Source organism: Coptis chinensis, chromosome 4, assembly GCF_015680905.1.
Source record: "Coptis chinensis isolate HL-2020 chromosome 4, ASM1568090v1, whole genome shotgun sequence".
Lineage (NCBI taxonomy): Eukaryota > Viridiplantae > Streptophyta > Magnoliopsida > Ranunculales > Ranunculaceae > Coptis > Coptis chinensis.
The window spans coordinates 70,238,795-70,255,885 of NC_141459.1; the positions used below are offsets into that span (position 1 = coordinate 70,238,795).

General features: G+C 34.8%; 1 protein-coding gene across 1 annotated transcript; it reads left to right on the plus strand.

Moving 5' to 3' along the window:
• The first annotated feature begins 5,381 nt into the window (after positions 1 to 5,381).
• Positions 5,382 to 5,955, plus strand: LOC147504601 (uncharacterized). The gene is made up of 2 exons (XM_086605276.1): positions 5,382 to 5,562; positions 5,747 to 5,955. The coding sequence occupies exons 1-2, from the start codon at positions 5,382 to 5,384 to the stop codon at positions 5,953 to 5,955; spliced, it is 390 nt and encodes a 129-aa protein (XP_086461402.1).
• Positions 5,956 to 17,091: the final 11,136 nt, after the last annotated feature.

Below are 17,091 nucleotides of genomic sequence, written 5' to 3' on the forward strand. Positions count from 1 at the left end.
GTTTTGGCCCATCTAAAGTTTCACACCATCACTTTTCACATACAAACTTCTCAATGGTCAACAAGGTCAAAGGTTAGTCAATAGGCCAAGACCTTTGTACTGTAATTGAAAATGATAGAAGCTGGGTACACTATAGAAAGGCCCAAATATTATTAAATTTGGACAACATAAATCATTCACGTACAAAGGATAAACCCCAAAAAAAAAAACACTTAAAAGTTAAAACCCTAGCTCGTTTTGCTAAAACCATGGAAAATGAAGAGAATATTGGAATCACCTATGAGAAGAAGAAGAAGCTGGAGGAGTGCAATGAAGGGTTTTTTTCCAAGCTCCCAACCGACCTCGTCTTCGACATCTTGTCCAGACTGCCTCTCGAAACCATCTCAGAATGCAGATGGGTTTCCAAAACTTGGTATGCTTTCATCCTCCACGCCTGGAGCCAGGGGGGCCCAGGGTACACCCTGGCGTACCCTCAACTTGACCAAAAAAAAAAAAAAAAAAAAAAAAAGTAGTTATCAACAGTATCAAGCCTATCAGTTACGGCACAAGTGGTAAAGGCTAATGAGAAAAAAAAAAAAAAAAAAAAGGAAAAGGTGGCATGTGCTAGAAATGAAACAAAAGGGATGCATGTGCTTATGTCATGTGATGTGTGATGTACTTGATGTACAGATTTGACTCGTTTATCTAGTATACCAAAAAAGCAAATAGAAAATCCAATAATACTTGTACTCCTGTTTATCTCGTATTTATCCACCCATATATAAATCCAAACAGAAACCATCTTGTATCTATTAAAAAAAAACAGAAAGAAAAAAAAAATCCCTCACGTACTCTACTTCTCCTCTCCTCTCTATTACTCTATATTAAAATTTAAGTCTTCTACTCTTCTACCCAAACAAACAACTTTACACCACCGGTTTTGTGGAGGTAACCAAGTAACCCTTATATTATTTAATTTTATGTCGTCTTTTTATACTGATTCCTAAACCATATTATTTAGATTTTTATATGTTTGTAATTATTATTTTATTTTGTGAACATCATTGGTGGTTTATTTTAATTCGTGCAATTTCAATTAAATTGATTGGTGGTTTATTTTAATTGTTTAAATAGCTATGCTAAAATATTTGATCAAAGAAAAGGCGTTGCCCGTTTAACCAACTGGTAACACAGATCATGTTGTTAGTGTTGAAGTAGGATCTTCTTCAAAGCAAAATCACCAAGAAATTGAGGATGGTGATGTTGAACAACCTACGTCAAAGCGGGTTCAACATGGAAATCGTGAAGAACTTGACTTGTCTAATTTTCCTGGAGACCCTTGATTGAGGAACAAGATTTCATATTATCATCCTAATGATCATGACTCAGTGAGAAGAACAAATTTGCTTAGGGGTCCTTGCTAGCCTAATCATACTTTTCCTCGAAGGACAATAGGCAAGAGGAACCGTTGCTTTCAGAAAAAATGGTATAGAGAGTTTAGTTGGTTGGAATATAGTATTCACAAAGATGTCGCGTTTTGTCACTATTGTTATCTCTTTAAACCTTATCAGGGGGCACAAGGAGGCGGAGATGTTTTTTCTCACAAGGGGTTTACTAATTGGGAAAGGAAAACCAAATTAAAATGAGCGTGTTGGAGGACCAAATAGTGCTCATAATATTGTTTACAGGGCAGCATAGGCATTGCTAAATCAAAAGCAGCATATCGAAACATTTCTTGAGAGACAATTTGACCAAGTTCGAAGAGATTATCAGATACATCTAACTGCAATAACATATTGTATTAGGTTTCTTTTGAGCAAGGTTTAGACAAGGTTTAGCCTTCCGTGGCCATGATGAATCAGAGGAGTTGATTAATAAAGGCAATTTTCTTGAATTTATACGATTTTTGGAAGATCATAACGAAGTCATCAAGAAAGTTCTTGATAATGCTTTTAAAAATTGGAAATTGACCTTGCCTGATGTACAAAAAGAGATTGTGAATGCAGCTGCTGTGGAAACTACAAATGCTATTTTAAAAGATTATGAAAATTCATTGTGTAATGCCCGTATTTAAAATATGTATTTATCTATTTATTAATTAATTACTTTAATTATTTATTTAAAATTGGTTGGATTGGATTTGGGATATGTGAGCTTGATTTCTGGGCCTGAGTCTGTGTTGGGCTTGGGTTTCAAACCCAAGTATATATTCATATTGTTATGGAGAATAGGGTTCTTAGATAATAAAATATAATAAAAATGGAGGTAGAGATAGAAGCTGGATTGCTAGAGCGTTGGGGAACGACGATTCGGACTAGGAGGGATTCATCGAGCTGTTAATAAAGGTGAGTAGTTACATTTTTTTCTAGTTCGCGTGTATAAGAAAAAGCTTTACTGTTCAATATTTTTCAGCTCAGTATTTGTCTAGTTTATTCGTCAGGCCCCGGTGAATAGTTACAAATGGTTCCCTGGTGCCGTATGGAGTGATGGATTATTGAAACTCCAAATTTTAGAACTGCTGGCTCTCTAAAGTGACTGTTATGACGACGCGAGCCATCATAACAACAACAAAAAAATCGTTAGGTTTATTGTTTTAGGTGCAGGTGATTTGATTTGTTTTGGTTGGTGGAGTGTTGTGTTTGTTGTTGTGGGTTGTATTGGCTTTGGTTGACTGAGGGTTTGTGGTAGTGAGTGTGTTAGAGTAGCTGAGAGTGCTGTGAAGGAGGAAGCTTCAACAGGCGTTAATGGCGGAGAGATTGAGTTTTGGATCAGCGAGGGTTTTGAGCTTTGAGGGTATCAAAGTGTTGGTTTTTCACCCTGACCAAAACCGCTGGGATGAATGGGGAGGAGTAGGAGAATTGGTGGTCGGAAATCGGGGCTGGAACGTGGTGGAGGAGAGCTGATGAGGGAGGAAGACGAACCTGGTTCAGTTCTAATTTGGTTGGGACTTGGGCCTTAGCAAGTTTAAGTTGGTTGGGCCAGTTCTATTTTGTTTATTTGGGCCCGGTTTTAGTTGTGATTAGTTGGGCCTTAGTTGGTTTTCCTTTGGGCCAGTTCTATTTTGTTAGTTTTGGGCCGAAATTAACCTTTTGTTTTGGGCCAGATTAGATTAGTTTCCTTGGGCCAATTTGGTTAGTTTGTTTGGGCCAAACCACATTAGTTATTTTGGGCCGTTCTATTTTATTTTTTGTTGGACCGAATCACTTAATATTGTTTGGGGCAAGTTTCTAATATTGTTTGGGGCCAATTCATAGGACTTAATATAGATCCAAATTGGATCTTTAAATGGGTAGACTTTTGGGTTTTGGTTTTGGGATTTGATTATGGACTGTGGACTGTTTAATTGTGCTACGTTTTATATTGTAAATTGTATGGACAAATCAAATGATAGAATGTTGTGGAAGCCTGTATAAACTTGGTTGTCATGGTCTAAGACAGATGTGACGTTGATAGTTTGTATTTTTGACACGTGACAAGGGTGAAATTTTAGGAGATATAATATTCCTAAAACGCTATAAAAATGTTATGCGATACGTTTGGAGCTATCATGACGTTATGGAGTATGCTGAAATTATTGTTCTGTTAAATGATATCATATGTTAGGATATCGATTAAATGCAATATCTTTGAGAATTTATATAAACGCTCCATTATTATATATGTGAGATGCTACTATGAGGTAGTATAGTATTGGTGAATATTTTCCCACGGGATTGTGGATTAGTGCAATAATATATTGACACGTGAAAGAATGAAAGGTGTTATGAGATGTATTGAGATATTTATAAATAGTGTGGCTTAGTGCAATAATTAATTGGCATGCACATGACATAGTGAAATTATTATGAGTCATGAATGTATGACACTTGAATAAATTACGTAACGAAAATCCTAGAATCTAGCTACCACAACTCATGAGATTTGGCCCTAGTGATGGGCGTATGTGATATGATTGGCCCTTCTGGCGTTTCAGTGAATCTGAATAGCCCTATGGGCGTAAGTAATTTGATTAGCCCTTCTGGCGTTTCAGTGAATCTGAATGGCCCTTCTGGCGTAGCCGAATAGTGGCTTGATTATTCCGTTCGCAAAATTAGAACGAGACGCGTGATATTTTATGTTGAATAGTGGCAGTACTTACATAATGGCTTTCGTGTGAGGGTTACCTGGTGTGCGACATCCCGCTCAAGGTAGTTACGCACGGAGTGGTTCATTATGTAAGGGGAGGCATGTGGATGTACATGTTCGGTGTTGGGAAGCGATTGTGGTAGCCAGGAAAACTAGGTAAGACATAGATACGACGTGATTTTAGGGACACACAAAGAAAGCATTAAATAATATAATTATGGTAATATGTTGGTTAATGATATATCTTTATACAGATGATTGTATATGGTTTTGCATAAGGGTGGGTCAAACTAATTACTTGTGCAGAGACGACCCACTCTGTAATTGAGCATGAAATGCGGTAAGTATAGAATTTGTTTGGCTGGTTATTAGTTTAGTTAGAACTTAAGGCGCCTCGTGGAGGAACTAAATGCCTTTGTATTATTGTCGGAAAGCTAAAAGCCTCGGTGGAGGAACTACCGCCTTAATTATGGTACTTAAGAATGTAAGTATTAGTTCTTTGGAAGTTAAAAGCCTCGATTGGAGGAACTAACTACCTTATGGATTGTGTATGTATATGTATAAGTATATGTTGTATTTTAGAGCTACTCACACCAACATTTTTATAATGCTGACCCAATTTGCATGTTTCCTTATCAGGTGTGTTCATTAAATGAACATAGTTGATAAGTCTTGACAGATTTAGTGTTGAAGAAGGTTGGTTGCTGCTTGTGGTTTGCGTTAACATTGCATTTCAGGATATGTTTTGTTTTCCCTTGAGGTGATATAGATTTTCAGTTGAGACAAGGTTATTTGTATTTTCATTTGTAAATTTAAATAAAGAGTTATTGAAAAGAGATTTGTAACCTAATCTTATTTGTAAATTTTTTGTAATGAATAGGACTTTTGTTTAAGTTAAAATTTTGTATTGGTTTTTAATTATCTGCATATTTAAACTGTTTATAGGTTTTTGGGAGTTGAGAGTACGTCACACCTCGAAGATCGAAGAGTCGGGAACAAATATTGTTTTTCCAAATTCTGTCAAAATTCGGGGTGTGACACATTGTTTGTTATTTTAGTCGATGAAGCACGTGATATATCAATTAAAGCTAGAGCAAATGACAGTTGTTTTGCGTTATGTCGACAAGAAAGGTTGCGTAATTGAGAGATTTTTTGGAGTTGTACATGTTAAGGAAACTAGTGCAGTAACACTTAAAAAAGCAATTGATTAGTTGTTCTCTAAGCATGGATTAAGCATATCTAGATTGCGTGGATAAAGATATGATGGAGCCAGTAATATGCAAGATGATTTGAATGGCCTAAAAACACTTATAATGAAAGAGAATGAGTCTGCATTTTATGTTCATTGTTTCGCTCATGAGCTTCAGTTAGCCCTTGTATCAGTTGCAAAGAACCATGAGTCAATTGCTAATCTTTTTAGTGTTCTCTCTAATGTGGTAAATACTGTTGGAGCATCATGTAAGTGACGAGATATGTTACGCGAAGTAATGAAGGCTAGAGTTGTTACAGCCTTACAAAGCGGAGAAATTTCAAGTGGCAAAGGGTTAGTTGAATCAAGAGACTAGTCTTAAACGATTTGGTGACACTCGATGGGGATCACACTATTATACACTTCTTGGCATGATAAACACTTATGGTTCAGTATTTGATATGCTTGATAATATAGCGGAAGATGGTTCAAGCTCGGAACAAAGAGGTGAGGCTTACGAATTATTGAGTTCAGTGCAGTCTTTTGAATTTATCTTAAATTTGCATTTGATGAAAGCGATATTAGGAATTAGCAATGATTTGTCAAAGGCTTTGCAGCGTGAAGACCAAAACATTGTCAATGCTATGGCTCTGTTAAAATAACAAAGGTATGCTTATAGACGATTAGAGATGATGCATGGATGGGATAGTCTCCTGATTGAAGTTTCTTCACTATGTGCCAAACATGATGTGGTTGTTCCAAATATGGAAGAGAGGTATGTGGCTTGAGGGAGGTCTTAACGAAGAGCGGAAGAAAGCACTAATTTACATTACTATCGTGTTGGATTATTCTATCACTGTATTGATTTGCAACTTCAAGGGTTAAACGACCGGTTTAATGAAGCAAACATAGAATTACTTCTTTGCATTGCATGTTTTGATCCTTGTGAGTCGTTTGATGCTTTCGATAAGCAAAAGTTGATCCATTTTGCTCGACTTTATCTCGATGATTTTTCAGAGATATATCAGATGGAATTAGCGGATCAGTTTGAGAATTATATCACTAATATGCGTTCCGATACTAAGTTTGGTAAAGTAAATGGAATTAGCGGCATAGCCAAAAAAATGGTTGAGACGAAGAAAGACATAGTGTACCCACTTATGTATTTGTTGATTTTACCTGTTGCTATTGCTACCGTGGAGAGGGCATTTTCTGCTATGAATATTATAAAGAATCGTTTGCGCAATCGGATGTCGGATGAATGGTTGAATGATTGTTTAATAACATACATTGAAAAAGAAGTTTTTGATAGCATTGATACCGAATTGATCTTGCAATGCTTCCAAAAGATAAAGAAGAATGACAAAAAAGAAAGCCACTGAGGACAACTATGAATAAGTACTTGTTTAGATTGAATTATTTTTTCTTTTCTTATTTTTTTTATATTATATTTATTGTAATTATTTTATATGATTTTTTTATGTTTGAAATATACCTGTTTTGTGACTGGGTTTGAATTTTTAGTTAAAAAAAAATAGTGTATTTTTTTTTTAATGCTTGGTTTCTGGGTGGCTCACCGTCACTTATTTTGCTAGGATTGCTAGTACTAGTGTTCCTTGTGTCCTTTTTTACAGTAGATATAAAAAGGCTTACTTAGTTGGTCCTGATCGATGCTTTGCCAAATTTGAAACATCGGTGACTGTTTCTGAATTTAAGGAACTTAAGGAATTTAGGAACAATTTTAGAATTGAGTGTGGCTGGATCTGTTTTGACGTTGTGGGTACTGTTAATGGTTTGGTTTGTTTCTCCCCTGAAAGCTGCCATTACAAACCAGCACCCTTTTATATCTGCAATCCCATCACAAGAGAATATTTTATGCCCCCTACTTCTCCTAAGAAACATATTGTACCTATTGCATCTGGGTTTTGTTTCGATCCTCTCAATAATGATTACAAGCTACTCCGAATATTGAAAAACTCTTCAGGAACGAGGTCCAAGTTTTAACTCTCGGTTCGGATAGCTGGAGAGAGATACCGATAATTGGTCCTTACTTTAATTACATGCTAGACCCTGCTGTTCTTTTAAATGGATGCCTTCACTGGGTTACTTATTTAGGGAATCAGTCTGAACGTCATGTAACCATCCTTTCTTTTAATGTGGCTAAAGAGGAAATCAATGTAATCGAGTTGTCTCATCTTAGTAAGGAAGAACGCTTTTTCGATTTGTTGGTATTAGGTGAACGTCTTTGCGTCGTGGTTGATCATGCCTCTTATTGTGACATCGCGATATGGGTGATGAAAGAATATGGAGTGCATAGCTCTTGGGCTAAAGAATATGTTTTCATACTGGAGTTTGCAGTACTATTTGGCAGGGGTATCATGAGGGGATACAAGTTATGAACGGGAACCGCTTATTGCATCATAAGCAGGGAGATGTTGGCTACTATGACTCGAAGAAGAGGACTTTTAGCTCTATCAAGATTCACAATCTCCAGAATGAACAAGTAGTGCTGGAAACTGACTTTCCAATATTTCTTACTGGGAGCCTCATTTTACCCAAGAGTATTGCTTATAAGGAGAGGTACACAATTTTCTCAATAAGATTACTTTATTTATGGAATAAATAGAAAAAAATGAGTAATTTATTCATGGACAAATAGTTGTATGTTCTTAGGATAAACTAAATATTGGACCTGGGCATACGCCCGGGATCTATTAAATATTTTGTGTGCTGAAAATATTTTACAAAATGTCTCACACAAATTTTCGAATCAAAATATATTTTTATTGAAAATAAACCGAAATACGTTAATGAGTAGCGATTATGGTGCATAAGTATTTAGAAACTAAGGGATCAAATTGAGATAGGCTCTTCACTTTGTGGCTTAGGATATTAATCTATAATTTTCAAATCGAATTATCTTAAAGTTGATTTAGCTTGTATAATAGTTTTCTTAGATGTATGGTGATTTAGCGGCAAATTTTTGAATCAGAATATATTTTTATTGAAAATAAACCGAAATACGTTAATGAACAGCGATTATGGTGCATAAGTACTTGGAAACTAAGAAATCAAATTGAGATAGTCTTTCCACTTTGTGGTTTAGGATATTATTCCGTAATTTTCAAATGGAATTATCTTAAACTCGATCTAGCTTGTATAATAGTTTTATTAGATTTATGGTGATTTAGCGGTAAATCATCACCGCTCAGCTTACATACTAATGTGTACAAATCACTAAAACAGATTGATATATTGTTTCCATATCCGGCCTCAAAGAATACACTACTCCCACTTGAAAAGATTTATTACATGAATGTGTCCTACGAACGGGTGCCGTTATATTAAATTATTCTAAAAAATATTAGCAACTATGCATAGCTATGAGATATGAAAATTATATTAATTACTCATTTAAATTTCTTGTACCACTCTCTATAAAAAGGAAGCATCAAACCTTGATAAAACTCATCGACTTATTTTTATTGTTAAGTTTAATAATAGAAGTTTGATTGAAATTTTGTGAGAATGCCCAATGTGGCGAAGATAATATTGAAGCTACTTGAATAGCAAGACATTCCCAATCACAATAAAATAATTATGATAAACACTACTTAAAATACAAAACTATATTTGTCGAGACATTTATTCCCCTTACATATAATAAAAATATGTTTTAGGGTTATTAGTTCAATGCATTTGTATCAAGTTTTGTGATTTTCCATTAATTATTTTTTGAGGTTAGTTTAAAGTAGTACGTTGCATCCAGTTTCCAAATTCCCATTAATTATTCTTTGATGTTAGTTCAATGCAGTTGCATTAAGTTTCTGATTTCCCGTTAATTATTATTTGAGGTTAGTTCAGTGCAATTGCATCCACTTTATGATTTCCGTTAGTTATTCATTAAGGTTAATTCAATACAGTTGCATCCAGTTTTCAATATTTTGTTAATTAGTATTTGAGATTAATTTATTACATTTGCATCCAGATTTCAATCTCCCGTTAATTACTCTTTGAGGTTAGTTCAATACATCTGCATCCAGTTTCTAATTTCCCGTTAATTGTTTTTCTAGGTTAGTTCGATAGTTTACAATTCTATACAGTTTGCATACATGTAAGAGTCTGTTTTTATAAACTCACTTTCTTTTTGGGTTCCTAATTACTCATAATTACTCATGTGAGAAGGCTACAAAAGTGGACATTTATGCTTGAGGTCAGTGCGATACAGTTACATCCGACTTCCGATTTCCAATTAACTATTTTTTGAGGTTATTTCAATGCATTTGCATCCAATTTCTGATTTCCTGTTAGTTAATCTCTGATTTTAGTTTAATGTAGTTGCATCCAGTTTTTGGTTTTTCGTTAATTATTCTTTGAGGTTAGTTCAATGCAGTTGCATCCAATTTCTGATTTTATGTTAATTGTTCTTTGAAGTTAGTTCAATGAATTTACATCAAGTTTTCGATTTTTCGTTAATTATTTTTTGAGGTTAGTTCAATGCAGCTACATCAAATTTATAATTTCCCGTTAATTATTCATTTAGGTTAGTTCAGTGCAATTTCATCAATTTTTAATGTTTCGTTAATTAGTCTTTGAGATTAGCTCATTGCATTTGGATCCAGTTTTTTATTTCCCGTTAATAACTCTTTAAGGTTAGTTCAATACATCTGCATCTAGTTTCTGATTATTTATGCTTTGAGGTTAGTTCTATGCAATTATATCCGGTTTCTGATTTCCCGTTAATTATTTTTTGAGCTTATTTCAATACATTTGCATTTAGTTTTCGATTTCCCACCAATTATTCTATGAGGTTAGTTCAATGCAATTGCATTCAGTTTTTTATTTCCTATTAATTATTTTTTGAGTTAGTTCAATGCATTTGTATATAGTTTCCGGTTTCCCATTAATTATTATCTGAGGTTTGTTTGATGTATTTGCATACCATTTTCGATTTTCCATTAAACATTTTTCAAGGATTTGCATCCAATTTCAAATTTCCCTTTAGTTATTATCTAATGTTAGTTTAATGCAATTGCACCCATTTTTCGATTTCTAGTTAATTATTTTTTGAGTTTATTTTATTGCATTTGCATAAAGTTTCTAATTTCCCGTTAATTACTCTTTGAGCTCAGTTATGAATTTGAATCTAGTTTTCAATTTTCTTTTAATTATCCAATGTGGTGTGTAATACCAACTTCTATTGATCCATCTGTAGTGTCCTTGCAAACATGACATAAAAAGTAAATTATGCTTGATTTATTATGTAGGATCATCGAAGATTATCCAGTTTTTTATTTCTCATTAATTATTCTTTAAATTATGCATGACTCATTATGTGGAATCTTCAAATATTATCTACGAACGGGTATTGTTATATTAATTATTCTGAAAAATATTTGCAAATATGCAGAACTATTATATATTAATATTATATTGATCACTCAACCAAATTTCTTATAACGTGAAAACCTCACTCTCCATTAAAAAAAAAGAACTCACCTTTGATAAACCTTCAACTTTATTTTGTTGTTTAATAATAGAAGTTTGATTGAAGTTTTGTGACATTGCCTAATAAGGTGAAGTTCATATATATTGAAGCTACTTGAATAGCAAAGAGTTCCCAATCATACGGAAAGAAATAAGATAATCATCATTTTAAATGCAAAACTATACTTATCGAGACATTCTCACAACATATAACCCAACTATGTTTTGAAGTTAGCTCAATGCATTTGCATTCAGTTTCTGATTTTCCGTTATTTATATTTTGATGTTAGTTCAATGTAGTTGCATCCAATTTCCAATTCCCGTTATTTATTTTTTGAGCGGAGGATATCGAATAATTGGCTAGACAGTGGATCTGTATGTGCCACGTAGTAGAGGACACGTGGGAGTAGCACAGTGGATGCATGGATGAAAGCAAGATCAAGGGTCAAGCATGGAGAGTGGAGGACCGAGTATAGCGGAGAAGAGAAAACCTAATAGAAGGAGGAACTGAGAAGGAAAACTAGAGGAGAAAGGAGAGGAAGTATTAGGTTAATAGGAGTGTTTTTTTGTGTGTATTTAGAGGGGAGACCCTAATTTCCCATCTAGTTTGGGAAAATCCTAATTGACTCATCTAGTTTGTAAATTTACATTGATTTTTTATTTGTTAGTCTTCCGGAAGAATTACTGAAGTAGTATGCAGCCTTTGCATAGTTTGGAAACCAGTTAAGCCTCTCATCTTCTTTGTACTTGACAAATACAGTTATTTCATTTTTGTTTATTTCATTTCATTAGGGGGTTTTCTCACTTTTGTGGCTTTTCTGTGTACAGGAATGCCGAATGCCATACCCTGATAAGCATATATATAGGTCATCGGAGAATTATGACAAAATGTTGAATGCACGAGATTTCAGCATGGAGTGTGGTAGTACGTACTACTTAGTGTGTAGTGACATGGTCGGTAAGGATATGGATCCTTCGAGATTTGTCTATGTTGTTTGTGTCATTTTGAACTCTAACATGAATGTTTACTAATGAACGTGCTCTGTGAATTGATGGTTAAGTCAGGTCAACCATGTAGTCTACCTAAAGTATCTAAACAAAGTAGTATTCAGTAGACAAAGAGAGCAATTGAAGTATAAACTTGAAAGTTTTGATTTTTAGAGTATTGAAGAAGAAAAAACCCAAAATTAACCAAACCCCATCTAAACAAACTCCATTAAAACAAACCCCACATTATAGCAAAATGAAGCAAACAATTCACATTAGAAAGGTCTAAATTTTCACTACCCTTCACAAATCATATAACCAACACTAAGAGAACAAAAAAAAATCAAAAATTTAAACACCCCAAACCCCAAACCCCAAAACTGAAAACACACGAAGCATAATTTGCACTATACCAAACCCCAGTAGTCATAATTTGCACTATAACAAAACCCAAAATTAGTAACAATTTAAGTCATAATCAAATAATTAAAATACCTGCCAATAGGAATTCCGAGATAAAAACTTAAGAAATTGTGAGATACCCGAGCAACAATATGGAAATTTGGATACCGCCAGCGGGGAAGATGAGAATAAATATTCTCAATTGAGAGAGAGAGAGAGAGAGATATATATATATAGAGCGAGAGAGAGAGAGATTTCTTGGTGGTGCGAGACATTGAGGAAATCATAAGTTGCAACTTTTTTTTTTGCTTTTGGTTTTGTATCGTCGGATCGGACAAACTGATGAAGTTTTGGTTTTGTGTTGATTTATTTTTCAACTTTCCTTAAAACATAATCCCGCGAAATATCTTAAAATTTTGGCCAAATAACTAAAATGGGGGGAAAAAAAAACGACAACATTTATCAGCGCCCACTTACCCTAAAGAAGACCAGCGACGTATACGGAAGCGTGGCCGATGTAATAGAAAGCGTAGCCGATGTTATAGCTGTTGCTACCTTTTATAGGGTTGCTGATAAATATTATCATTATCGACTCTTAAAAACGTAGCTATTGAACTTTAGCAAAATATAAACTATTTTCTTTAGAAAATAAAACATGGAATATCTTTACCAACTGTTAAAAGCATAGCAATTAGTGCCCCACAATGTACACTACCAAAATTTATTTGCTACCCTTAAATTCGTCGCAGATGCTGTATATCAACAATAGTTTGAAAGCGTCTGTAATAATATGGTCGCAAAAGGTCCCATCTCTTGTAGTGCCGGGGTGTTTCATGATATTCAGATGCCGCAAAGAACTCCACAGATATTTGATGAGGATGACCTTTGGCAATTGGAGCATGATTTTCTCGGGGGCAAGATATGAGCATACCTATTCCACCAGTAGAAGCCGCAGTGGTAGCAGATTTGTCAGTACAGTTTGAGCTGTTAGCCGAGGTTATTATGATTTGAATTTATTCATGATTTATTATTATTATTATTCATTATAACCCCTAACATGCATTTGTTTTGTTAAACAGGATGAAGTAAGGTCGGAGCTCCTTAACTACAACACTCTTAGTTATGCCATGCGTGCGTCCTTCATGGAGTCCTCTCATCCCAGTTTTGAGTACTTACAAGAAAAGCAATTGAACTTTGCAGTTTCAGAGACGTAGACAAGAGTTGGAGAATGCTGCAAGTGCCACACCTCAATCTCAACCTCAACCAGAGAGGCGACAACAACGTAGGGGGGAGAGCTCTTCGACCGAGCCTTCTCGTAGGGGGAGGAGGTCTCAATAGATATTTTTTTGTAGTTTGTAATAACTGTGCTCCATTACTTGTCTTATGGCGTTTGGGATTGTTGTTTGTAATGACTTTTGATTTAGCAGGTTGTTTTTTTGATGAGTTTTGGATATGAATATATCATTAAACAAAGGAGGTTATGTCCTAAAAATTTCAGAAATTATAAGTTAGTTTTTTTACTGAGTTTCTGTGTTAGACTTGGGTGTTGTTCATGATTGTTGTTTGCCTTATTTATTATTTTCAAAGTATATTAGCAGGTTTTGGATATGAATATGTCAATAAAACAAATGAGGTTATGGCAAAAAAAATTCAAAAATTATAAGTTCGTATGTTTCCAAAGTATAAGTTCGTATGTTTCCAAAAATTTCACATTCGTTTCACTCATTTCATTCGTTTCACTCATTCCAAAAGTTCGTAGGTTAGGCTAGACCTCGCATTTCACTCATTTCCTATGTCTTGGTTGAAACAACCAATTTTGATGGAATATCACTAATTTTTGTAGGTGGTTTGGTTATGACAAGAAATAGTGTATGGGGATACCGAGATGGAATGTAACATCCCGTCTAGTTCATGGTTCCATCCCACTGCGCCTTTTACTATTCCATACATTGGATTTGTGGATGGTGGGCCATAAATTGGAATTCTTGAGGATACATTTGGATAGACATTTGGATACAATGTGTTGTCACTTGGAGAGTGAACAAAAATCTGATAAAATGTGTTGTCAATTGGAAAGTGGTCCAAAATCGAACTATTACATGTGACCTTATCACATGTGACCTTACCTTTCATATTTCGTTTTACTCTTCTTTCTTTTAGATCAAACAAACAAACAGCCATCTTCTTCCCCACAACCAAGCTAAAAATAGAAAAAATGTCTAGAGAAGAAATAATTGCATTTAACCAAAGGTTATGGGGAGGATCTAGTAGTAATAGTTCGTCTTCTGGTTTTACCGGGTCGTCTTTTGGTACTTCCGCTGAAGATGACTACATGGAAAGAGTAAGAGATGAGCATAATGATATGATGAGGCGAAGGAGGAGGATGAGGTTGCAACTATTATCCACTGCTGGGGCATTAATGACTCAAGCAGCCATTGAAATTGAATATGTGGATACAGACAAACGCGGTGGATCTGTGAAGGGCAGAGAGTACACGTTTAGAGATGGTGGTGATTTCAGTAAACAAAAGATAATGAGGGATTACTTCACAACACCTTGTAGGTGGCCTCCTCATAAGTTTAGACGAAGGTACAAGATGACAAGAGAGCTTTTTATGTATATGTTGAAAACTATTGCAGCATTCGACGATTACTTTAAAGACAAGGTGGATGGATTGGGTCGGCAAGCAATTTCTGGGTTACAGAAAGGACTAGCTGCAGTTGCACAATTAGCAACTGGTTGTTCTTCTGATTCAACGGATGAGTATTTACAAATTGGAGATTCCACAACAAATATATCTATGAAGCGTTGGTGCAAGGCAATAATCACGGCGTTTGAGGAAGAGTACTTGAGACGACCAACTGAGGCAGACACTACTAGGATATTAGTTGAAAATGTGGCAAGGGGTTTTCCAGGAATGCTTGGATCAATCGACTGTATGCACTGGGTGTGGAAGAATTGTCCAAGTGGATGGGCTGGAACACATGTAGGGTACAAGAAGGAACCAACTTTGGTACTTGAAGCCGTTGCAGACAAACACTGTTGGATCTGGCATTGCTTCTTCGGCTTACCAGGTTCACATAATGACATTAACGTGCTTCATCGTTCTCATATTTTTGAATCATTAGAGCAAGGTGAGGCTCCTGCTGTTGCATTTAATGTGAATGGTAATGACTATGATATGGGATATTATCTTGCTGATGGTATTTATCCAAAATGGGGCACATTTGTTCAAGCCATTCGTTATCCAAGAAATAAGCATGAAAAGATCTTTACTCAACATCAAGAAGCTGCAAGAAAGGATGTTGAAAGGATGTTTAGAGTTTTGCAGGCACGATGGCATATTGTTAAGGCTTATGCGCGTTGTCATAGTGTTGTTGTTCTTGGAGACATAATGAAGGCATGCATTATAATGCATAATATGATTGTTGAGAATGAACGTGAAAGTGGAGTTTCGAATTGGAAAGGTCAGAGGAAAGAAACAATATCTACGCTCTTTCAAGAAGATGATGGTTTTCATTTTGTCTATCAGATGATTGAAGCAAGAAATAAGATCAGAAATGAAGTTACACATACTAATCTTCAAAAGGACTTAGTTGAGCATGTTTTTAATTGGACTGGCATTGAAGAAACAGCAGATCCGGTACCAATTTATGATCCAAATTGGTCGGATCCAGAGGAGGGAGAAGGAGGCAAAAGTTAAAATGGAAATGAAAGTGTATTTCCTATGTATTTCCTAACGTGAACTATGAAATTCCAAAGTATTTCCTATGTATTTCCTAACGTGAACTATTAAGTTCCAACGTATTTTCTATGTATTTCCTAATGTATTTCCTATGTAATTCCAATAAGTTCTTATGTGTTTAATGAGTTGTGTTTTAATGAACTATATTACAATGTATATTAATTTTATTGGTAATTGTATTTCTATGAAAATAATTATATTGGAAAGAACATACATAGTGCATTAATTAAAAAAAAACAGTGAGATAAAAATACATAGTTCATTAATTAAAAATATAATGAAATTAAAATACATAGTGCATTAATTAAAAAGACAGTGAAATTAAAATACATAGTGCATTAATTAAAATACATAGTGCTTTAGTTAAAATAAAATACTAGATATTACATAAGCTTAGTTAGAGCTAGAACCACCTCTAGCCCTTGCCCATTTAGCACGTATTTCAGCTTGTTGTTGCTCGATTAAAAAAGCGATATCGGGATGGAAGACACTTGTATCGGTCGCTAAAATCTTAGCTTCATATTGCATCTTTAGAAGTCGATTTTTTTCCAATTGAACTTGATTTTTTTCCATTTGAATCCGATTTTTTTTCTTCTCTTGCCATCACAGTTCTTTGACCATATGCAAGTTCCCTTTCCCTAAGTTCTAAGCATTTTTGTGTTTCATTTGCATCCTGTGAAAATATATCCTCTAAACATGTAAAGTAACCCTCCAACATAACAACTGATTTTTCTTGGTTCCTCTTGGACTTGGCTTTCTTCGATCCAAGAGGACGCTCCATTTCTTGAAGACGCTCTATTTTTTGAGAACCCTCCAATTCAACTCCACCAACACTTGGTGAATTAGAAGTTGAATCTTCACCATCATTTTTGCGACCTTTTCCCTTTGTGGGGCGGCTTGACCTTGCCTCAAAAACGTTACTCCACTTTGGATTATCCTTGAGTATAACATAACAATGATCAAGTGAAAAAGCCGTTTTTTCTTGTAGTTGGTACGTCATCCTTGCCTCGGACAACTAAAAAATAAAATAGAAATAATTAGACTAAAATAATCACTAAGACTAAGATAATTAAACTAAAATAATAATTAGACTAAGATAATAATTAGACTAAAACTAAAATAGAAATAATAAATACACTAAGATAATTAGACTAAGACGGAAATAATTAGACTAAGA

Coding starts and splice junctions, on each gene's coding strand:
- LOC147504601 (XM_086605276.1), top strand. CDS start 5,382: ATGCAAGATGATTTGAATGGCCTAAAAACACTTATAATGAAAGAGAAT. Junction 5,563..5,746: donor AAATACTGTTGGAGCATCAT/GTAAGTGACGAG, acceptor CTTATGGTTCAG/TATTTGATATGCTTGATAAT.